General features: G+C 37.4%; 1 protein-coding gene across 1 annotated transcript in view; it reads left to right on the top strand.

Moving 5' to 3' along the window:
* The first annotated feature begins 14,916 nt into the window (after positions 1-14,916).
* LOC100370007 (bestrophin-3-like) overlaps positions 14,917-24,146 on the top strand; it is a 32,407-nt gene continuing 23,177 nt past the window's right edge. Inside the window, exon 1 of the mRNA XM_078006924.2 lies at positions 14,917-15,042. Within this exon, the coding sequence (XP_077863050.2) occupies positions 15,007-15,042 (36 nt within the window). The 5' untranslated portion in view covers positions 14,917-15,006. The remainder of the gene's footprint in view (positions 15,043-24,146) is intronic.

Below are 24,146 nucleotides of genomic sequence, written 5' to 3'. Positions count from 1 at the left end.
AAGTTATATAACATTTTATTATTTAGTAATTTATTAAAATACATAAGTTTGTCCAACTATCTGTGGGTAGAGCATGTTCAGAATAAAGTCTTGTTCCAATGTGTTATCAGTGCGGCCCTTGAACCTGATGATTTATAAAAGGATTGTTAAGTGTGGAAATTGTTATCATTGGTTTAGTTGTTGCAGGTTTTTTGATATGTTTTATTCATTACTGTGTTCAAATGATAATAAGAATTTCTTAATTTCCGTGCTACTGTATCCACGTTTTATTAGTTTGTTGCGACACATGTTCCATTTTGTAATAAAGTAGGGTGAATTATTACTTGTCCTCGTGTAGCGAATTGTTTCGCTATTCATGAACCCCTTGAAGACATGATCCTGACTAGAACGGTGTTCTATTCAAATATGTTAACGTGTCTGTTCCCTTGGTATGACGACATGTCCACGGTGTGCAATGTCATAAATCGATAGGTGGCATTTGCATGTATTGTAGATTTGGTGGATTTAATTTATGAAAGCTGTTCTATGTTGGAGCCGGTGTAGACCATAAATATGTCGTTTCTGAACGTAACCACGTATGTATGTGTTCCTGTATCCAAATTAATGTTTTAAATTACATGGAGTGGGATGTTAGCAATATCTCTGGGTGACCCCATGCTACAATCAAATGAACATGTGTAGTGTTCGTTCGTTTGAGTATATTCGTAAGCAAATGTTCGATATAGCTGGTTGGAATTAGGTCAATAAATTGTGTGCATTGTCGGTAGCAGGTTACCTGTAAATCACGCCTAGTTTCAATCTTTGCCAAACCAGTATTTCTACAAACATCGATGTACAATGGGTTAATTTGATGGGCTTAGTGCATGAAGCGGATATTGAATTATAAACGTACATTGAATTAACGTACTCTGCTACGGCTACACATTACATTGAAAATTTGGTAAGATTGGAATCCAATCAAAGAACAGCCTGAATCGATTTTTTAATTGTGTTGAATTGTATTCAGTGTGAAAACAAAATCATTAATGTGTTTTCCAATGTTTAAATGAAGTCTTGAAGAGTTACTATTTAATGTGATATCTAACGGTCTGACGTGTACCTTTTTTAATGTACATTTTGTAGGTTAGCATGTACAAGGATCCATATCGGAGCCAGGGTGATTTTGCTCAATGTAATGTCGTGTATTAATAGACGTTATACATATCTGGTTATCTGTATCGCTAATTTGCTGAACACTGGGAGGGGGGGGGATTAATTACTTTGGTAAAAAGAGAGCACTGCGATCCCGACCTTAACTTTATTTATTGTTGGATAGCTCAAAATCTCTATAGATGTGTGATATTGTCCTTATGGGCAGTCAACGTGTGTAAACTATTGCACTGTGAATGCACTAATCTAATTGGCTAATAAGATTATGAGGTGTACACATATACGCAATATTACATCGTTAATCAAGCATTCGTGTTTTGTCATAAATTTTAAAATAAATATTGCTGCTAGTTACAATTATCCAGTTACAAACAGCATATAGCGTAACCTGATCTATCTGATTAATTACTCAAAAGCTGCAATACATCAGAGCTGTCTGTATGTCGTGTCACTAATTACTTACGGCGCATCAGTCGACAGGGACTATATATGTATGTATGTATGTTTAGTGAATGATAGTAAATAAGAACAGCTGTTATAGTTCCCAGCAAAGTTAATATAGAAGAATATGTTGGCAGGTTAATTCGTCGGGATACAACATATCTTCAAGGCTTATATGGGAATATATTTAAAGGCGATGTAAAAAGCCAAAAGAATGGTGGTCGTATATAGAGAGCCGATTGTGTCACGGTATTTTGAGTCTATTGTGTCACGATATCTTGAGATTACATTATGTCAAGATTTCTTGAGATTAGATTGTGTCACGATGTCTTGACAGCGAATTGCGTCAGGATATGTTGATAGCGGACTGTGTCAAGATAAGTTGATAGCGGATTGTGTCAAAATGTGTTGATAATAGATTGTGCCAAGATATGTTGATAGCGGAGTGTGTCAAGATATGGTGATAATGGATTGTATCCAAATATGTTGATAATGGATTGTGTCAAGATATAGTGATAATGGATTGTGTCAGGATATAATGATAGCGGACTGCTTCAAGATATGTTGATAATGGATTGTGTCAAGATATGTTGATAGCGGATTATGTCAAGATATGGTGATAATGGACTGTACCAAGATATGTTGATAGCGGATTGTGTCAAAATATGGTGATAATGGATTGTGCCAAGATATGTTGATGGCGGATTGTGTCAAAATATGGTGATAATGGATTGTGCCAAGATATGTTATAGCTGATTGTGTCAAAATATGTTGATAATGGATTGTGCCAAGATATGTCATAGCGGATCGTGTCAAAATAAGTTGATAATGGATTGTGTCAAGATATGTTGATGGCGGATTGTGTCAAAATATGGTGATAATGGATTGTGCCAAGATATGTTATAGCTGATTGTGTCAAAATATGTTGATAATGGATTGTGCCAAGATATGTCATAGCGGATCGTGTCAAAATATGTTGATAATGGATTGTGTCAGGATATGTTGATAGCGGACTGAGTCAAGATATGTGAATAATGGATTGTGTCAAGATATGTTGATGGCGGATTGTGTCAAAATATGTTGATAATGATTGTGCTAGGATATGTTGATAGCGGATTGTGTCAAAATATGTTGATAATGGATTGTGTCAGGATATGTTGATAGCGGATTGTGTCAAAATAAGGTGAGAATGGATTGTGTCAAGATATGTTTATAGCGGACTGTGTCAAAATATGTTGATAATGGATTGTGTCAAGATTTGGTGATAATTAATTGTGCCAAGATATGTTGATGGCGGAATGTGTCAAAATATGTTGATAATGGATTGTGTCAGAATATGTTGATATCGGATTGTGCTAAAATATGTTGATAATGGATTGTGTCAGGATATGTTAATAGCAGATTGTGTCAAAATATGTTGATAATGGATTGTGTCAAGATATGTTGATAGCGGATTGTGTCAAGATTTGGTGATAATTAATTGTGCCAAGATATGTTGATGGCGGACTGTGTCAAAATATGTTGATAATGGATTGTGTCAGAATAAGTTGATATCGGATTGTGTCAAAATATGTTGATAATGGATTGGGTCAGGATATGTTTATAGCGGATTGTGTCAAAATATGTTGATAATGGATTGTGTCAAGATATGTTGATAGCGGATTGTGTCAAGATTTGGTGATAATTAATTGTGCCAAGATATGTTGATGGCGGATTGTGTAAAAATATGTTGATAATGGATTGTGTCAGAATATGTTGATATCGGATTGTGTCAAAATATGTTGATAATGGATTGTGTCAAGATATGTTGATAGCGGATTGTGTCAAGATTTGGTGATAATTAATTGTGCCAAGATATGTTGATGGCGGATTGTGTCAAAATATGTTGATAATAGATTGTGTCAGAATATGTTGATAGCGGATTGTGTCAAAATATGTTGATAATGGATTGTGTCAGAATATGTTATTAGCAGATTGTGTCAAAATTTGTTGATAATGGATTGTGCCAAGATATGTTGATAATGGATTGTGTCAGGATATGATAATAGCGGATCGTGTCAAAATATGTTGATACTTGATTGTGTCAGGGTATCTTGATAGCGGATTGTGTCAAGATATGGTGATAATGAATTGTGTCAAGATATGTTGATAATGGATTGTGTCAGGATATGTTGATAGTGGATTGTGTCAAAATATGTTGATAATGGATTGTGTCAGGATATGATAATAGCGGATCGTGTCAAAATATGTTGATAATGGATTGTGTCAAGATATGTTGATAGCAGATTGTGTCAAAATATGTTGATAATGGATTGTGTCAGGATATGTTGATAGTGGATTGTGTCAACATATGTTGATAATGGATTGTGTCAGAATATGGTAATAGCGGATCATGTCAAAATATGGTGATAATGGATTGTGTCAAGATATTTTGATAGCAGATTGAGTCAAAATATGTTAATAATGGATTGTGTCAGGATATGATGATAGCGGATTGTGTCAAAATATGTTAATAATAGATTGTGTCAGGATATGATGATAATGGATGGTGTCAAAATATGTTGATAATGTATTGTGTCAGGATATATTGATAGCGGATTGTGTCAAAATATGTTGATAATAGATTGTGTCAGGATATGTTGATAATGGATGGTGTCAGGATATGTTGATAGCGGATTGTGTCAAGATATGGTGATAATGGATTGTGTCAGGATATGTTGATAGCGGATTGTGTAATGATAAACAATTAATAGATGGCGCCAGGATTTATTAAGTCTGGATAGTCCCAGGAGAGTTTAGTGACAAGATATATAATCAGTATTCCGTTGTCATTCAAATCGATATGCAATAAGCGTCGCGTGGTCATTCGAATGATTGTACAATCAGTCTAGTTTGGTTGTTCAAATCGATATAAAATTAGTATCATACGAAAATTCAAATTGATAACGACTTAAAGCAAACACATCGATAAAGACTTTCCGTTTTCGACATTGTGAAATTCTTTCGTTTTTATGCAGAACAATACAGTATTTTTACCAAGTAAATGAGGTGTGTTGAATACACTACATAGTTTATAATTTCATTCAGCTTTTTCCAGTCATAATTCAAAACAAATAAATGATCAAAAACAGACAATATAACAATTGTTTCTGTAATATTCTTGTATAATCGGTAATTATATAAACTAGTTATTGGTGCCAAGGGAATGAATTATTCTTAATATAAATTTCTGAATTATCTTTCAAGTTTTTATTTTTCTCCCCCAAACCGAAAGAATTTCACAGTATCGAAAACGGAAAGTCTTTATCGTAGTTTTTGCAGAATGTTATTTAAATCGATAAACAATTAGCATTTTATGGACATTCAAACTGAAAATCATATAAACTACTAATATCGTATAAAGATTAAAATTGATATACAATCTGTGCCTTATATCCATTAGATAAATGTAAAATAGTATTGTATGTAATTCAAATTGATATACAATTAGTACCCTGAGGTTATCTGTTATTTTATACGACTATTCAACATAGAATAATCCTTCAAATAGAGTGACAGAGATCTGTAAGACATTTTAGCTTCTGATTTATCATTTAAGAGACATATTAAAGAAACATTTTCTTAAGTCATTGTATGCTTCATTGGTGAGGATTAAACAAGAATACTGCTCAGTGGTTTGGTATCCTCACTATAAATAAACTTGCAACTGTCTGACAGACTTGAGAAAATAAGTATGTAACTTATACAGTTCTCGCATTTGAGAATGGTCTGGATCAACATAACTTATGTAAATTGTTTTAATCTTCCACCGTTTTCGCTCTGGCGAAATGTTTTGGACCTGACCTTATTACAGGAAGATATTATTCCCCAAAGCGTTCAATTGTCATTTTATGCACCGGTTAGACAGCTGAAGGCGCCTCCATTGTTTTGGAAACCAAGGTCAAGATTAGGTTTTTCGTTTTTCCCCGGCCGCTGATTTTTATTTTTTTAATAGGGACCTAAACATAGCTATAATCGCATGGACCCTCGAATGAATATAGTTGTATCGTATATTTATTCAAATTGACAAATACATATGTACCGTATGGTGATGGCATGGCCATTAAACACAATTAGTGTCCTATAAATAAATGTGGACGCTTAAATCAGTATACGATTAGTGTCGCATGGTTTTTTTAATCGATGTACGATTAGTTTTGTATGGTCATTACGATCGGTTTACAATTAATATCATTTGGTCTCTAAAAATGATATACAATTCATACCGTGTGGTTATCCAACTTTATATGCAGATATTCAGGTGGACGCTCTAGTGGGTATACAGTTTGCGTAGTATAGTTATTCAAATCGACAAGCACTTAGTATCAAATTTATATAGAATCGTACGTTTATTCAAATCGATATGAACGTTAAGCGTATGGACATTTAAATTGACATACAAATAATATTATGTGATCTTATAGGGCGCGTACAGTAACAAAATGCAAAATATTCATCAAGAAACAAAACGAAATAAACATTATTAATATTCTCATACAATCATAGATTAAATGAACAAAATAATTATCAATGCTGTGATGCAATTGACTATATATGGAATGTTTTATATGTGACACAAAAACAACAAACAATCCAACACTACATGTTGCCAATCTGAGCCTGGGTACCTCAAGCAAACACATATAAAAAGGACTTTAGAATAGAAATTGGTTGAATATATTGTTGCAACAATATAAATTGGTGATCAGCCACGCAATGCCCTGATAACAACCAACACAATTTTGAATTCAATCCTATGTCCTGAACGATTAGTATCGGATGGTCATTCAAATCGATATACAATTACAATTGTATGGTCATTCAAATCGATATACAATTACAATTGTATGGTAGTTCAAGTCGATATACAATTACAATTGTATGGTGGTTCAAGTGGATATACAATTACAATTGTATGGTAGTTCAAGTCGATATACAATTACAATTGTATAGTAGTTCAAGTCGATATACAATTACAATTGTACGGTAGTTCAAGTCGATATACAATTACAATTGTATGGTGGTTCAAGTCGATATACAATTACAATTGTATGGTAGTTCAAGTCGATATACAATTACAATTGTATAGTAGTTCAAGTCGATATACAATTACAATTGTATGGTAGTTCAAGTCGATATACAATTACAATTGTATGGTAGTTCAAGTCGATATACAATTACAATTGTATGGTAGTTCAAGTCGATATACAATTACAATTGTATGGTAGTTCAAGTCGATATACAATTACAATTGTATGGTGGTTCAAGTCGATATACAATTACAATTGTATGGTAGTTCAAGTCGATATACAATTACAATTGTATAGTAGTTCAAGTCGATATACAATTACAATAGACCATTTTCCGTACACTGCGAGAATCACGCGTTATGCGTGAAATCGAACGTAAAAACAGGACAAACAAAGGTCATAGCGTCGTAGTGACATTTCCATGCTTAATAATAATGTGCTGTCCACATTTAATGATAGGCAATTTCGATTAAGTGAGGGTATTCGGAAGCAATATTCCTCGAAGATCGGCCGGTCGGTGTGAGCTACAAAATAAGGAAATTCGAGTTCAAAATCAAATCGTTCGATTTTTGCGGCAGACGTTCGACGCGCGTCTTTCATGCATCTCGCAATTGTACGGAAAATCACCTATTGTATGGTAGTTCAAGTCGATATACAACTACAATTGTATGGTAGTTCAAGTCGATATACAGTTACAATTGTATGGTAGTTCAAGTCGATATACAATTACAATTGTATGGTAGTTCAAGTCGATATACAATTACAATTGTATGGTAGTTCAAGTCGATATACAGTTACAATAGTATGGTAGTTCAAGTCGATATACAATTACAATTGTATGGTAGTTCAAGTCGATATACAATTACAATTGTACGGTAGCTCAAGTCGATATACAGTTACAATTGTATGGTAGTTCAAGTCGATATACAATTACAATTGTATGGTAGTTCAAGTCGATATACAATTACAATTGTATGGTAGTTTAAGTCGATATACAATTGATATTTTTTTATCATTCAACGCGATATATATAATTGGTATTCCATCATGATACTCTCATTATTATAATGGAATGGTTTGCGTTATTTCAGACAAAATTATACAAATTATGCAAATATAGTTTAAATAAACGATGGTCGTTCAACTGCAATGTGATGTGTCGAAAAAGTGATGACTCTACTACTTATTTAAGAAATAAACGTGGTTGCCGGAAACCCATTCTTAATCATTTACACTATGATTTCATGCGAGACTATTTGACTAAGACTTAAACATTAGACAACGTAATGATCGATGCAAACCGGCTCTCATGCACATGTAAACGCAATATTCTAGGTTTATTCTATCGTAGTATCTCTAGAATGAGAATGCGTTGTTAACGTTTACACTTTTACGCTGGGTGCAAATAAACGATTTTCGGTCGATAAATCAGCGCTCATTCAAAATTGCCAAGCCGTCTACTGTGCTACATTGATTGATGAGATGACGTCATCGGCATTGATATTCCGATGTGAAGCAATATTTAATCTAGAGAAATATTTTGTAACAAGTCAGTAACAATGGAACTAGGATTGATTTAGAGAGACCATCCTGGTCTACAACACTCATTCATATGCACCCATGATGATGTGCGCCAGTAACGCCATTGTAAATACTTTTCCCTCATTGAAGCTAGAAATATTGCACACGTGCGTGGCATTAATAGTCAGGCATATTTTAAAAAAAAATCCTTCCCAGCAAAACAGGTGTTTGATAAAATCGAAGTAATGACTAAAATACTATTTTCCTTTTTTGTCATATGCGACATCATTGACAAATTGGTATGGATTGGCATAGAGGTGGTGCGACGGTAGTGATAGTGATGTTTTCATTGAATGTCATAGGATTAGATACGAGCCTTCAACATACAAATATTCTTCGGCAGAAATTATTCAATTAAACGTAGGATATGATAATTTAAAGGGCGACAGTCGTCGTGCCGCGTCCTGTTCGATATGGGAATCATAGCGACGTATACAACGCGTGTAAAATACATTGTTTATTTACATGAAATTCGAACACGCGCTACGCGACGACCATCGCGCTTTAAACGTAATTATGCGTAGTCGTGCTATGTCCACATATCACTGACATTGGGGCATCTCTGCGTAGTCATGCTACGTCCACCATAACACTGACAGTGGGCACCTCTGCGTAGTCGTGCTACGTCCACCATAACACTGACAGTGGGGCATCTCTGCGTAGTCGTGCTACGCTCACTATATCACTGTCAGTGGGGCACCTCTGCGTAGTCATGCTAGTTCCACCATAACACTGACAGTGGGGCACCTCTGCGTAGTCATGCTACGTCCACCATAACACTGACAGTGGGGCACCTCTGCGTAGTCATGCTACGTCCACCATAACACTGACAGTGGGGCACCTCTGCGTTTCCGTGCTATACAAAAACAGGTCACTCTCACAAATTCATCATGAAATATATTATACTGTATATGAATTATTAACTGTCCTGAACGAATAATTATTTCGAGGCGAACACCTGTCATTCCCTCAGTGGACAATGTATATGATCAATAATGTATTATAACCCAGATCACGAGGTTATCTGCGATAAATAATGCTTGCAATACTCATTGTTTACTAGAAATATTGCCACTTATTTATTTATTATTTGTAAACGTAATCGTGTGAATGTTTGTGCAGATAAAAATAATAGAACATCTTGGAGACGGCGGGGTAGTGCCCTTGTAATCTGTCATTAACCGATGTGAATACAAGGCAAAACAAACTGTGACAAGAACAATAGATTGAAATCCTACGTATACGACGAAGACACCTTCATGTTTTATAATTGAGAGTTGATTGACACCCCTTGGGTATGCATCGACTGTCACGTGATGTATGACAGTAATATGTATTTACAGTGTTTTAAATAAAAGATAAATTAAAGAATTTCAGTTTCCATGTCTAGTGGTTTTCTGTCAACTAGGTAACTCTCTTATAAAATTACACAACTACTGCAAAAGTTGGAAAATTAAATATCAATTTGAAAAAGAACAAAATTATGATTATGAACAGAACAAACGAAACTCGGATAATTTTTAAATTGACAATTCCATAACATATTTAGGAATGATTTTCAATGCAAATATTACAGTCGCATCCTGCATTGAATCAGCAGCATAGTAAAACAAATATTACAGTCGCATCCTGCATCGAATCAACAGCATAGTAAAATCAGATTACATGTATCGAATTGAAGTACAAAAGTGTACAACGTTTATAACTTAAAGACTATAACGTCAAAAAGAGACAATAAATTAATCACCAATGGGAATCTAGTGTATGAAAGATACATCTGAAATTCTGCAAAAAACTTTAAGAATGTAATTATTTGAATATTGTTGGTCTAAAATTTAGGGGAGCCACATTAGTAGTGTTGACATTATTGATCCAGGAAAAAGAGGAGGACACATTAGTAGACGTGGTACGAGTGTTAAAATTGTTGATCCAAAGCCAAAAGAAGCCACATTAGTCGTGTGGATATTGTCGGTATAGGGTCAAAGGACACCATATTAGTCGTGTGGATATTTATGGCTCACGACAAGGCAAACCACGTTAGTCGTGTGGACATTGTTGGCCCACGGAAAAAGAAGTACCACATTAGTCGTGTGGATATTCAAAGCTCAGGGACAAGGGAACCCCCATTAGTCGTCACGTGAGGGAAACCACATTAGTCGTGTGGACATTGTTGGCTCAGGGACAAGGGAAACCACATTAGTCGTGTGGACATTGTTGGCTCAGGGACAAGTGAAACCACATTAGTCGTGTGGACATTGTTGGCTCAGGGACAAGGGAAACCACATTAGTCGTATGGACATTGTTGGCTCAGGGACAAAGGAAACCACATTAGTCGTGTGGACATTGTTGGCTCAGGGACAAGGGAAACCACATTAGTCGTGTAGACATTGTTGGCTCAGAGACAAGGGAAACCACATTAGTCGTGTAGACATTGTTGGCTCAGGGACAAGGGAAACCACATTAGTCGTGTGGACATTGTTGGCTCAGGGACAAGGGAACCCCCATTAGTCGTGTGGACATTGTTGGCTCAGGGACAAGGGAAACCACATTAGTCGTGTGGACATTGTTGGCTCAGGGACAAGGGAAACCACATTAGTCGTGTGGACATTGTTGGCTCAGGGACAAGGGAAACCACATTAGTCGTGTGGACATTGTTGGCTCAGGGACAAAGGAAATCACATTAGTCGTGTGGACATTGTTGGCTCAGGGACAAGGGAAACCACATTAGTCGTGTGGACATTGTTGGCTCAGGGACATGGGAAACCACATTAGCCGTGTGGACATTGTTGGCTCAGGGACAAAGGAAACCACATTAGTCGTGTGGACATTGTTGGCCCTCGGAAAAAGAAGTACCACATTAGTCGTGTGGATATTCAAAGCTCAGGGACAAGGGAACCCCCATTAGTCGTCACGTGAGGGAAACCACATTAGTCGTGTGGACATTGTTGGCTCAGGGACAAGGGAAACCACATTAGTCGTGGGAATATTGTTGGCTCAGGGACAAGGGAAACCACATTAGTCGTGTGGACATTGTTGGCTCAGGGACAAGGGAAATCACATTAGTCGTGTGGACATTGTTGGCTCAGGGACAAGGGAAACCACATTAGTCGTGTGGACATTGTTGGCTCAGGGACAAGGGAAACCACATTAGTCGTGTGGAAATTGTTGGCTCAGGGACAAGGGAAACCACATTAGTCGTGGGAATATTGTTGGCTCAGGGACAAGGGAAACCACATTAGTCGTGTGGACATTGTTGGCTCAGGGACAAGGGAAATCACATTAGTTGTGTGGACAATGTTGGCTCAGGGACAAGGGAAACCACATTAGTCGTGTGGACATTGTTGGCTCAGGGACAAGGGAAACCACATTAGTCGTGTGGACATTGTTGGCTCAGGGACAAGGGAAACCACATTATTCGTGTGGACATTGTTGGCTCAGGGACAAGGGAAACCACATTAGTCATGTGGACATTGTTGGCTCAGGGACAAGGGAAACCACATTAGTCGTGTGGACATTGTTGGCTCAGGGACAAGGGAAACCACTTCAGTCGTGTGGACATTGTTGGCTCAGGGACAAGGGAAACCACATTAGGCGTGTGGACATTGTTGGCTCAGGGACAAGGGAAACCACATTAGTCGTGTAGACATTGTTGGCACAGGGACAAGGGAAACCACATTAGTCGTGTGGACATTGTTGGCTCAGGGACAAGGGAAACCACATTAGTTGTGTGGACATTGTTGGCTCAGGGACATGGGAAACCACATTAGTCGTGTAGACATTGTTGGCTCAGGGACAAAGGAAACCACATTAGTCGTGTGGACATTGTTGGCCCTCGGAAAAAGAAGTACCACATTAGTCGTGTGGATATTCAAAGCTCAGGGACAAGGGAACCCCCATTAGTCGTCACGTGAGGGAAACCACATTAGTCGTGTGGACATTGTTGGCTCAGGGACAAGGGAAACCACATTAGTCGTGTGGACATTGTTGGCTCAGGGACAAGGGAAACCACATTAGTCGTGTGGACATTGTTGGCTCAGGGACAAGGGAAACCACATTAGTCATGTGGACATTGTTGGCTCAGGGACAAGGGAAACCACATTAGTCGTGTGGACATTGTTGGCTCAGGGACAAGGGAAACCACATTAGTCGTGTGGACATTGTTGGCTCAGGGACAAGGGAAACCACATTAGTCGTGTGGACATTGTTGGCTCAGAGACAAGGGAAACCACATTAGTCGTGTGGACATTGTTGGCTCAGGGACAAGGGAAACCACATTAGTCGTGGGAATATTGTTGGCTCAGGGACAAGGGAAACCACATTAGTCGTGTGGACATTGTTGGCTCAGGGACAAGGGAAATCACATTAGTTGTGTGGACAATGTTGGCTCAGGGACAAGGGAAACCACATTAGTCGTGTGGACATTGTTGGCTCAGGGACAAGGGAAACCACATTAGTCGTGTGGACATTGTTGGCTCAGGGACAAGGGAAACCACATTAGTCGTGTGGACATTGTTGGCTCAGGGACAAGGGAAACCACATTAGTCGTGTGGACATTGTTGGCTCAGGGACAAGGGAAACCACATTAGTCGTGTGGACATTGTTGGCTCAGGGACAAGGGAAACCACTTCAGTCGTGTGGACATTGTTGGCTCAGGGACAAGGGAAACCACATTAGGCGTGTGGACATTGTTGGCTCAGGGACAAGGGAAACCACATTAGTCGTGTAGACATTGTTGGCTCAGGGACAAGGGAAACCACATTAGTCGTGTGGACATTGTTGGCTCAGGGACAAGGGAAACCACATTAGTTGTGTGGACATTGTTGGCTCAGGGACATGGGAAACCACATTAGTCGTGTGGACATTGTTGGCTCAGGGACAAAGGAAACCACATTAGTCGTGTGGACATTGTTGGCCCTCGGAAAAAGAAGTACCACATTAGTCGTGTGGATACTCAAAGCTCAGGGACAAGGGAAACCACATTAGTCGTGTGGACATTGTTGGCTCAGGGACAAGGGAAACCACGTTAGTCGTGTGGACATTGTTGGCTCAGGGACAAGGGGCTTAGGATTAGGGCCAGGGGAAACCACACAAGGCATGTGGATATTGTTGGTTCAGGGCCAGGGCAAACCATATTAGCCGTGTGGACATTGTTGGCTCTGGGTCAGGGGAAACCACATTAGTCGTGGGAATATTGTTGGCCCAGGATAATGAGAAACCATATTAGTTGTGTGGATATATTGTTCTTCCAAGGTCATGGGAAGACGTACTATTTGAGTGGTTACTGTTGGCGAAGAGTCATGAGAAGCCGCATTAATATGGCGGATACCGTTGTCCCTGGTTTGAGAATTCAACAAACACAATCTGTATTATTCACATAGAATTAAATAAATAGAATACGAGCAACTGGCGCAAATAATAACTGTATATTGTTAAATATAACACCTGCGAACGAGGATGGTTGCCACGAAAGGAAGGAGTTGATATTCTTCCGGCGGAACCAATGAGAGTGATGTATGCAATATCTTCGTTAATGCAATAAGGTCAAAGTCTCTCTCTCACCAGTGTTATAAACCTCCATACTATCGATATCGTTACTCGCATACTCAAATGGCAGTGTCAAATATTACTACTAATTATATACTGAGAAAGTGTACAGTGATACATGGATAAATATCGATATAATTATTTACGTTTCGGAATTAACGTTAGTAAGATGAGTAGAATTGTTAGCTCTTCTCATTGAATCACTGCCTCTGATCGCTATTCTCTGGGCTAACCGCTTCACCGATAAGCCGGGAAACCTACTCACGAGCCGTTCACTGAGCTGTGGAAAAACGCGACAATCGGTCGATAGTTAACGTAATTCACCTATGATTTAGTATGACTGTTTAGCTACTGGGATACATTTGACTGGAACAAATCGACGTGTTGTAGGCCACAGAATAGACATTTTGTATTACAGCAGAGCATACGGAGACCAACCTCGGCATCACTGCATGATTTGGAAATATCGTCGAGAGAACTAATACAGTATAAAAAGCCGTCCTCCTTTATTCGCTGCCAGATTTTTCTATGATGTCGAAATGCGTAAGTATTTGTGTGAATTTATTTACACATGCACAGTTTGACGCCAATTTGACTGGAATGTCAAGCTGTATATGTTTACCATTGGCATGTCTCAGATTTTTTTTTTTTTTTTTTTTTGTAGTGACGTCGATATTCTTTGTCACAATTTGACCTTGCGCACTGCAGAGAATCGTGATTTGGCAATTTGAAGATAAGAAATTCGGTATTATCATTGTCCCCAGGGATTTTATTTTTTATGCAAAATGGCGATCAGTGCGAAAGAAAAGAAAAACAGAATTAACTAACGCGTATTTATTTAGTGAAGCCGAAGAATGCGTAGCCTCAAGCGATTATGTGGAACAAGGAAATACTAGGCAATCTAATTGTCTGAGATAGGGGATTTCTAGTAGTATTATCTTGTGCAATGTTATATTATACAAACATGACATTGCCCTGTATATTTCCCTACGTAATTTAAATATAGATTGAACTAGAATAAAATACGACCTGATTGGTAATCCCCTGAGAAAATCGCAATGTAGGGAAAATACGGCATGCGATTTTTCTTTATCTGTGTGTGTTTTGTCGTAACACAGCTCGAAGCAGCCACCGGAGTACTTCCATGCGGTACTTGGAGTATGTGCTAGAGGGATGCCTAGTGATGTGAGAGAAAAACGACAGAGGAGTCCGGTAAAATAACATGAAGCTAAAGTATTCGACACGCAATTTAAAACGGGTGAGTAATGTTTTTACGTAAATTTGTCATACATTATTGCCTTAAAACCTCACTGACAATGCATATGACTTTCTGCGCATGCGTGTTCTGTATACAAAGTGCGTGGTTTTAAAGCATACTGCTTTATATCAAATATCTTTCAGTTATAATTTGAGTAGTAAGAAAGACAATATTCAGCTTTTTATCGAACGGATTACAGGATATGCCGTTTACTGGTTTAAGAACACGTATTGCCATGCCGCTAGTTAGCTATTCACATGCAAAAAATGGAAAATTCAGTAAAATTACCGCCGATCGGTTGTCAGTACCTTAATTAAATTTGTATTCTCATAATTATTCCTGCAACAATCGAATATTGTCGTCCTGTTCATCGTACATGCAATTGATTTAATCGTGCGTTACCATTGAGGTTGACTGAACGCTATTTCCACTGGCACTCAGTTTCATCTTTTAAATGGCGGTCACCTTGGTTACAGGAAAAGGTGAAATGAAAGTGACAGCCGTTGTATTTTTGTTGCTTTACTTTTAGTTGTTTTTATCATATTACTTAATCATAGATAAGAAAGCTGGGCATTCGTAACGAATGCACTGTGTCTATCATCAAGCCCATCCATTCTTGTGTCGGTCTTCAAACCGAATTCTCATTCATCCTCTGTGCACACCAGCTGCTTTCAGCGGTCATTTAAATTCATGAAACATGTTAATGGAAGCTAAATACGTTTAGTAGAACCGCCCTTATGGGAGACGTAGATGCCTCTTGTGCATATGTAATGTGGATTGTCGCCTCTCCTATTCACTACTGTCCATATATTAAATACACTTCTACCAACGTTTCATCGCGTGTGGAAATTACAAAACACATAACGTAATAAACAATGTTATTGAAAATGTCACATTCGACGTTGAAATTGCAGCACTTTACTTTACTTTGCTAGGTTCAACGAAATAGACGGCCGACAAACATCAGATCTCAAAATAAAATATGCGAATGCTTAATGACATATACAATCAGTCAATCAAGCTGCTAAATAAAAGAGCATCATGTGAAACCCATCTAGTTGAAGCCAGTTTTGAGTATTGGTCTATTGGTGTCCAAATGGCAAACAGTTAATGTAGTTGTAGCGTGGATACATGTGTATTATCCTGCAAGTATGATGAATCACACGTGCATATTAAAATAACAGTCGGGTGGGCTTTTTAAAGCTCAACAAACAATATTATACAAAATAGTAGCTGATATGACGCGGCGTCGTGTCAGATATAGTCGGGATTACCGAATGAATACATGAAAATAGAATGGCCGCCTGTCGGTTATGTGAGGTTAATTCGAAAATGACATACACAAATTGAAATAGTCATTCATTTGAACTATTCCAGTTAAGTTATAAAACTTAGTCGACAATCAGACCACTGAATGAATACCTATTTGTATAAAACTAGATTTAATATTGAAGCCATCTTTAAACTGGATCATGTATATCTGGGAAAAATTGAGTAATGGAGATTAATGACAAGGATGTATGAATCCGCCATATTAGATTAAATTCACGATACAAAAAGACATGATAAACCATTTAGACAATCTCGAATAATAATCTCGACTGATGATCATCGCTCTACGACGGTGCGCCATGTCACCAAGCACGCCCCTCATTGTGAAATAGCAAAATGTGTTTTTATGAAAACTGCTGTTAAAAAGCTGATGCGTTTGGTGTATATTTATTTGACGGTTCCCCGCTTCCAAAACAGATTGACACTGATCAAAATGAGAAATAACGTTGAGACGAATTATTATCACTGCTATTGTAGCGTTTAAATGTTGGTGAAATTAAATCATATTTGTACCAACTTGCATTGTTTAGTGTCACACATAAATGCATGTTTTAACAACTCATTTTACATATTCTATTCTGCGCGTGATGCATGCATATTTTAGATATTGCAAAAGTAATGTCCTCATAATCATTAATAACGTTAAAAAGTCGTACATTCTGGCAATATGTGAGTGTTTTATCACATTAATGCACAGAATACTTGATTAAAGTAAGTTTGCTTCCAAAGAACCCGCTCGGAGAAGTGAAACGGTATTTTACGTAAAATATAAAATAAGTCATAAATGTTATTATTACACTTGTATGGAAAACATAGACCTAATATATCTCCCGAGCTGTCAACGTAGTATAAAGTGCGTTAAAATAAACAACTGATATGAAATAAACAATATTTGTAATACGTCATGTGCATTGCATTTACAAATATATGAGACAGGAACACGTGCCTTTGTGTGTAGGATATTTATATCTTTCTGGACGCCATTCTAATTCAGTTCCATTTTTGCCTTGTGTCTACTGCTATTACGGGGCGATGAGTTATACAAAACATATGAACAGCTAAAGGTCAGCCACTTTATTCTTGTCAGTTGTTTTGGAATTCTCGTTAATACAGTGAATATACTTGTAATGAAACTGACTGACGGTGAGTGATGTAACGCCATCGACTGCGTTTGTTCACATTCTCCGAACACCGGTTTACGATCCACATTTTAATATTTTCATTTTTTCACTATTTTTTATTGTGCTCGATATTAACAAATATATAGCTAGACGAGGGCCATGAAATATATACAAACCTAAGAGCACTGGATTTACACTAACACTGTTATCTCTTATGTCAGTCCCGAGCATGGAATACAAAAGCGGCGTGACGTTCAATAATAGGATTGTTGTCGGTCAAAATGAAATGAAATGTAATGAATTTGGTAGTTGTGTGTGGGGGGTAAAACAAATGGTGTACTATATACATGATTCTGAGTTCTTGAATTGTTTAAATACCATATTTGTCGCCACGTGGTCCGTGGTCACGTGCCAATGTAGTACGATGTCATCACAAATATGGTTTCTGATGGCATTGTATCTTGTTGTATTATGATGTCATCTTAGATGTGGATGATGATGATATGGTGTCATTGTACCTGGTTGTATTATGTCATCTTAGAGGTGGACGATGATGATATGGTGTCATTGTATCTGGTTGTATTATGATGTCATCTTAGAGGTGGACGATGATGATATGGTGTCATTGTACCTGGATGTATTATGATGTCATCTTAGAGGTGGACGATGATGATATGGTGTCGTTGTACCTGGTTGTATTATGATGTCATCTTAGAGGTGGACGATGATGATATGGTGTCATTGTATCTGGTTGTATTATGATGTCATCTTAGAGGTGGACGATGGTGATATGGTGTCATTGTACCTGGCTGTATTATGATGTCATCTTAGAGGTGGACGATGGTGATATGGTGTCATTGTACCTGGCTGTATTATGAAGTCATCTTAGAGGTGGACGATGGTGATATGGTGTCATTGTACCTGGATGTATTATGATGTCATCTTAGAGGTGGACGATGGTGATATGGTGTCATTGTACCTGGCTGTATTATGAAGTCATCTTAGAGGTGGACGATGATGATATGGTGTCATTGTACCTTGTTGTATTATGATGTCATCTTAGAGGTGGGCGATGATAATATGGTGTCATTGTACCTGGTTGTATTATGATGTCATCTTAGAGGTGGGCGATGATGATATGGTGTCATTGTACCTGGTTGTATTATGATGTCATCGTAGAGGTGGACGATGGTGATATGGTGTCATTGTACCTGGTTGTATTATGATGTCATCTTAGAGGTGGACGATGGTGATATGGTGTCATTGTATCTAGTTGTATTATGATGTCATCTTAGAGGTGGACGATGATGATATGGTGTCATTGTACCTGGTTGTATTATGATGTCATCTTAGAGGTGGACGATGATGATATGGTGTCATTGTATCTGGTTGTATTATGATGTCATCTTAGAGGTGGACGATGGTGATATGGTGTCATTGTACCTGGCTATATTATGATGTCATCTTAGAGGTGGACGATGATGATATGGTGTCATTGTACCTGGTTGTATTATGATGTCATCTTAGAGGTGGACGATGATGATATGGTGTCCTTGTACCTGGTTGTATTATGATGTCATCTTAGAGGTGGACGATGATGATATGGCGTCATTGTACCTGGTTGTATTATGATGTCATCTTAGAGGTGGACGATGGTGATATGGCGTCATTGTACCTGGTTGTATTATGATGTCATCTTAGAGGTGGACGATGATGATATGGCGTCATTGTACCTGGTTGTATTATGATGTCATCTTAGAGGTGGACGATGGTGATATGGCGTCATTGTACCTGGTTATATTATGATGTCATCTTAGAGGTGGACGATGATGATATGGTGTCCTTGTACTCGGTTGTATTATGATGTCATCATAGTACACGGTTTGTTTATGTCTACATTTCATCTTGGCGTTGAATGATGTCATCACATATTCGGTGTCCGATTGCATTGTTATATTATGATGAAATTGCATAGATGATTTTTGAACGCAAATATGTTTTACAGAGTTGTTGACTTACAGTACTCATTTTAGACTTGTATAATATCAAGGAAAGATGCACATTCTTCCGATGAACTGATATGTGTAACTTGATATTCACATATAATTGATATGTATATATATATACTAGTAACTGTGCTATTTGTGTCGATAAACTGGGATGATCGCAAGCATCAACATCAATACCCAATTATCTCCTGTCACTCCAAATCTCTATGTGTAGTACACACGTCATATACTTCATCCCCGTTATTATCTTTATCCTAGCCGTAATCATGATACATTGATTTGCCCATAACACCAGTAATCTAATAGCATTAATATATGTGCTTGAACGTATACTCGATTCAATCTTAATGCCGACAAATCCTCTAATTTCGTTGAAGAGAAATTGAGGATGAGAAGCACATGTTTAAGCACTGCACATATATTTTCTTATACTGCACTCATTTAATACAACCAACATGAATCAATAATGTCCCTGCTATTAAATAGTAAAGGTTCGTCATTTCAAAACGTGAGGGGGGGCTGAACAATTCTAGAAATAAAAAATGGTCGTGAAAAGGCGGAAAAAAAATTAATGCCCACAAAGACTACAAAACGTAAAAGAATTTGACAAAATGTGAATAAAAACAAATATCGTCAGACATATGTGAATAGCATAATAAAAGATTTCTGATGGGTAACTCATTCTTGACTGAACCTCATAACCCCTTGGAGTGCGCTCTATTTTCTGATCGTTTTCTCGCCAACGAAGCATACATATATACCGTTTCACGTTGTTCTAGTATGATATCATTACACCCAGGGATTCGTTCTGATTGCATTTCTCCTTGCTGTAGTATGACGTCATAGTATGTGGTTACTCTGAAGCACAATTATAATATTCATGAATTTTCGAAGGCATGTTTATAATGTAAACGGCCGTGTTAAGCATATTACAATATTCATAGCTCTTCATTGAAACAGTATAATGTCCTTGGTCATGTCTACGGTGCATGCTGTGGCCGCAAAGGCAAAGCATTGATTTACTGAATCACGAATGAAAATAACTGTCATACTCACATAAGTAAGGACGGGGATATGAGGTTCTGATATTGCTACACTGAATAATCTGCCTGTCATATAAATAGGCCTAAGGACATTGACCTATTTTAAATTGTGATCAGTGATTAGTTGTTCCAGCATAAAAGGAGAAAATATGAGACCATTTCAAAATAAAATAAAAAAAACAATGAACTATAATTAATGTCACATAGGGCAGATTAAAATGTATTTTAACGTTGATCAAAAAATAAACGTGATTTCCAAGGACATAAAGACTGAAGAGTGTTTTACAGCTCACGGGTTTTTGTATACGAGTCATTAAATACAATATAATTTGCATATCGCCAGTGAAATACCGATTGTCATGCACGTCATAACCATTGCCTAATTACAGATTCTACAGTTTACACGATTCTCTATGATAAAAACTACAAGGTATTTCAAAGCTACACATAGTGGTAACCCAATGAGCACTGCATTAACGACAAAATCCGACGCGAGTATGTTTTTGTGATGTTCGTTTGCATGTTGGTAGTGGAAATACCAATATTATATATTCAGAGGTGCAACCAATTAAACTGCAGTACATACGTAATAATCCAAAATATTAAATTCACAGTAGATCGTTAATAATTGAAAATTGTCCCGTTATCAATTGTAAAAATAACATACACATACAATAGCACACTTTTGTTGATTACGACAAACTGCAGTCATGTTACATACGTATACATACAACATATAACAAACAATGTCTTAGATATTAGTATGAAGACATACAACTTAAAAAGAAAATATTGTGCACTATTATCCTCTTCTCTGAACTTTTAATATATCAATATCATTCCAATCTCGTCATAATTTCGCTATTACTTTTTAGTTTGCCTAAAATATAAACCTGCACAACATTCATATTTTTGGGGAGTATTGATTCCTTGATTTTACATTCATTCACAAATTGTATATGACAATTGATTGTGCACATTTTTCGCACTTGGCACTTGTTTCAGAAAAAAATACACGATCAATACAATTTCAGTAGGGTCGATGCCGCGACCCTTATCAAATTAAGACCAATATGAAGAGTATCATCACTGCCATACAGTTGAACTTCCAGCATCAATATACCTGGTTCGATACAGCGAGGGACATTATCCTTTCCTGTGCGCTGCATTAACTTCCAGCTTTAGCTCTACGCTGACAGGAACATTATATTAGAAGGAAGATAGGATGATTTATTGCAAACATGAACGTAATATAGCGTGTTAGCACTGTCATAAAGATTATAGTGACTCTTTGAAGAGCCATGAATATTGTAATATGCTTAAGACGATCGTCTACGTTATAAACATTACAAATGTACTTTTGAAGGTCTGTGAACATAATATTTGTGCCTTTGAAGGCCATAAACATTATAACATGCCTTAGCACACCAATGAACTGTCTGTAGTGCTTTATCACTCTCTTGCATATAATAGTGTGCCATCAACGAACATTGCCAATCTGCCTTAGACAGGCCATGGTCATTAAAGTGTGCTTTAGAAGGGTCATTGACATTATAGTAAGTATTAGAATAGTCATGGAAATTATAGTGAGTAAGTGCCATATAGATATTGTAGAAAGCTTTTGGACATTATTGTGAGCATTATAAGTGTCATGGACATTTTAATGAGCATTAGAAAGGTCATGGACATTATAGTTAGCCTTAGAAGGGTCATGGACATTATAGTGAGCCTTAGAAAGGCCATGACCATTATAGTGAGCATTAGAAAGGTCATGGCCATTATAGTGAGCCTTAGAAAGGTCATGGACATTATAGTGAGCATTAGAAAGGTCATGACCATTATAGTGAGCCTTAGAAAGGTCATGGACATTATAGTGAGCCTTAGAAAGGTCATAGACATTATAGTGAGCCTTAGATAGCTCATGGACATTATAGCGAGCCATAGAAAGGCCATGGCCATTATAGTGAGCATTAGAAAGGTCATGGCCATTATAGTGAGCCTTAGAAAGGTCATGGACATTATAGTGAGCATTAGAAAGGTCATGGCCATTATAGTGAGCCTTAGAAAGGTCATGGCCATTATAGTGAGCCTTAGAAAGGTCATAGACATTATAGTGAGCCTTAGATAGCTCATGGACATTATAGCGAGCCATAGATAGGTCATGGACATTATAGTGAGCCTTAGAAAGGTCATGGACATTATAGGGAGCCTTAGAAAGGTCATGGACATTATAGTGAGCATTGGAAAGGTCATGGCCATTATAGTGAGCCTTAGAAAGGTCATGGACATTATAGTGAGCATTAGAAAGGTCATGGCCATTATAGTGAGCCTTAGAAAGGTCATGGACATTATAGTGAGCATTAGAAGAGTCATGGACATTATAGTGAGCCTTAGATAGGTAATGGCCATTATAGTGAGCCTTAGAAAGGTCATGGACATTATAGTGGGCTTTAGAAGAGTCATGGACATTATAGTGAGCTTTAGAAAGGTCATGGACATAATAGTGAGCATTAGAAGGGTCATGGACATTATAGTAAACATTAGAAGGGTCATGGGCATTATAGTGAGCACTAGGGTCATGGACATTATAGTGAGCCTTAGAAAGGTCATGGACATTATATTGAGCATTAGAAGATCATGGACATTATAGTGAGCATTAAAAGAGTCATGGACATTATAGTGAGCTTTAGAAAGGTCATGGACATTATAGTGAGCATTAGAAAGGTCATGTACATTATAGTGAGCATTAGAAGACTCATGGACATTATAGTGAGCTTTAGAAAGGTCATGGACATTATAGTTAGCCTTAGAAGGGTCATGGACATTATAGTGAGCATTAGAAAGGTCATTGACATTATAGTGAGCATTAGAAGAGTCATGGACATTATAGTGAGCTTTAGAAAGGTCATGGACATTATAGTTAGCCTTAGAAGGGTCATGGACATTATAGTGAGCATTAGAAAAGTCATGGCCATTATAGTGAACTTTAGAAGAGTCATAGACATTATAGTTAGCTTTAGAAAGGTAATGGACATTATAGTGAACATTAGAAGAGTCATGGACTTTATCGTGAGTTTTAGAAAGGTAATGGACATTATAGTGAGCATTAGAAGAGTCATGGACATTATAGTGTGCCTTAGATCGGTCATGGCCATTATAGTGAGCCTTAGAAAGGTCATGGACATTATAGTGGGCTTTAGAAGAGTCATGGACATTATAGTGAGCTTTAGAAAGGTCATGGACATAATAGTGAGCATTAGAAGGGTCATGGACATTATAGTGAGCATTAGAAAGGTCATTGACATTATAGTGAGCACTAGAAAAGTCATGGACATAATAGTGAGCATTATAAGGGTCATGGACATAATAGTGAGCATTAGAAGAGTCATGGCCATTATAGTGAGCCTTAGAAAGGTCATGGTCATTATAGTGAGCATTAGAAGGGTCATGGCGATTATAGTGAGTTTTAGAAGGGTCATGGACATAATAGTGAGCATTAGAAAAGTCATGGCCATTATAGTGAGCCTTAGAAAGGTCATGGACATTATAGTGAGCCTTAGAAAGATCATGGCCATTATAGTGAGCCTTAAAAGAGTCAT

The sequence above is a fragment of the Saccoglossus kowalevskii genome, chromosome 2, assembly GCF_978046115.1.
Source record: "Saccoglossus kowalevskii chromosome 2, keSacKowa6.1, whole genome shotgun sequence".
NCBI lineage: Eukaryota > Metazoa > Hemichordata > Enteropneusta > Harrimaniidae > Saccoglossus > Saccoglossus kowalevskii.
The sequence above is the reverse complement of the archived record's forward strand: the minus strand, read 5'-3'. Positions and strand labels throughout refer to the sequence as shown.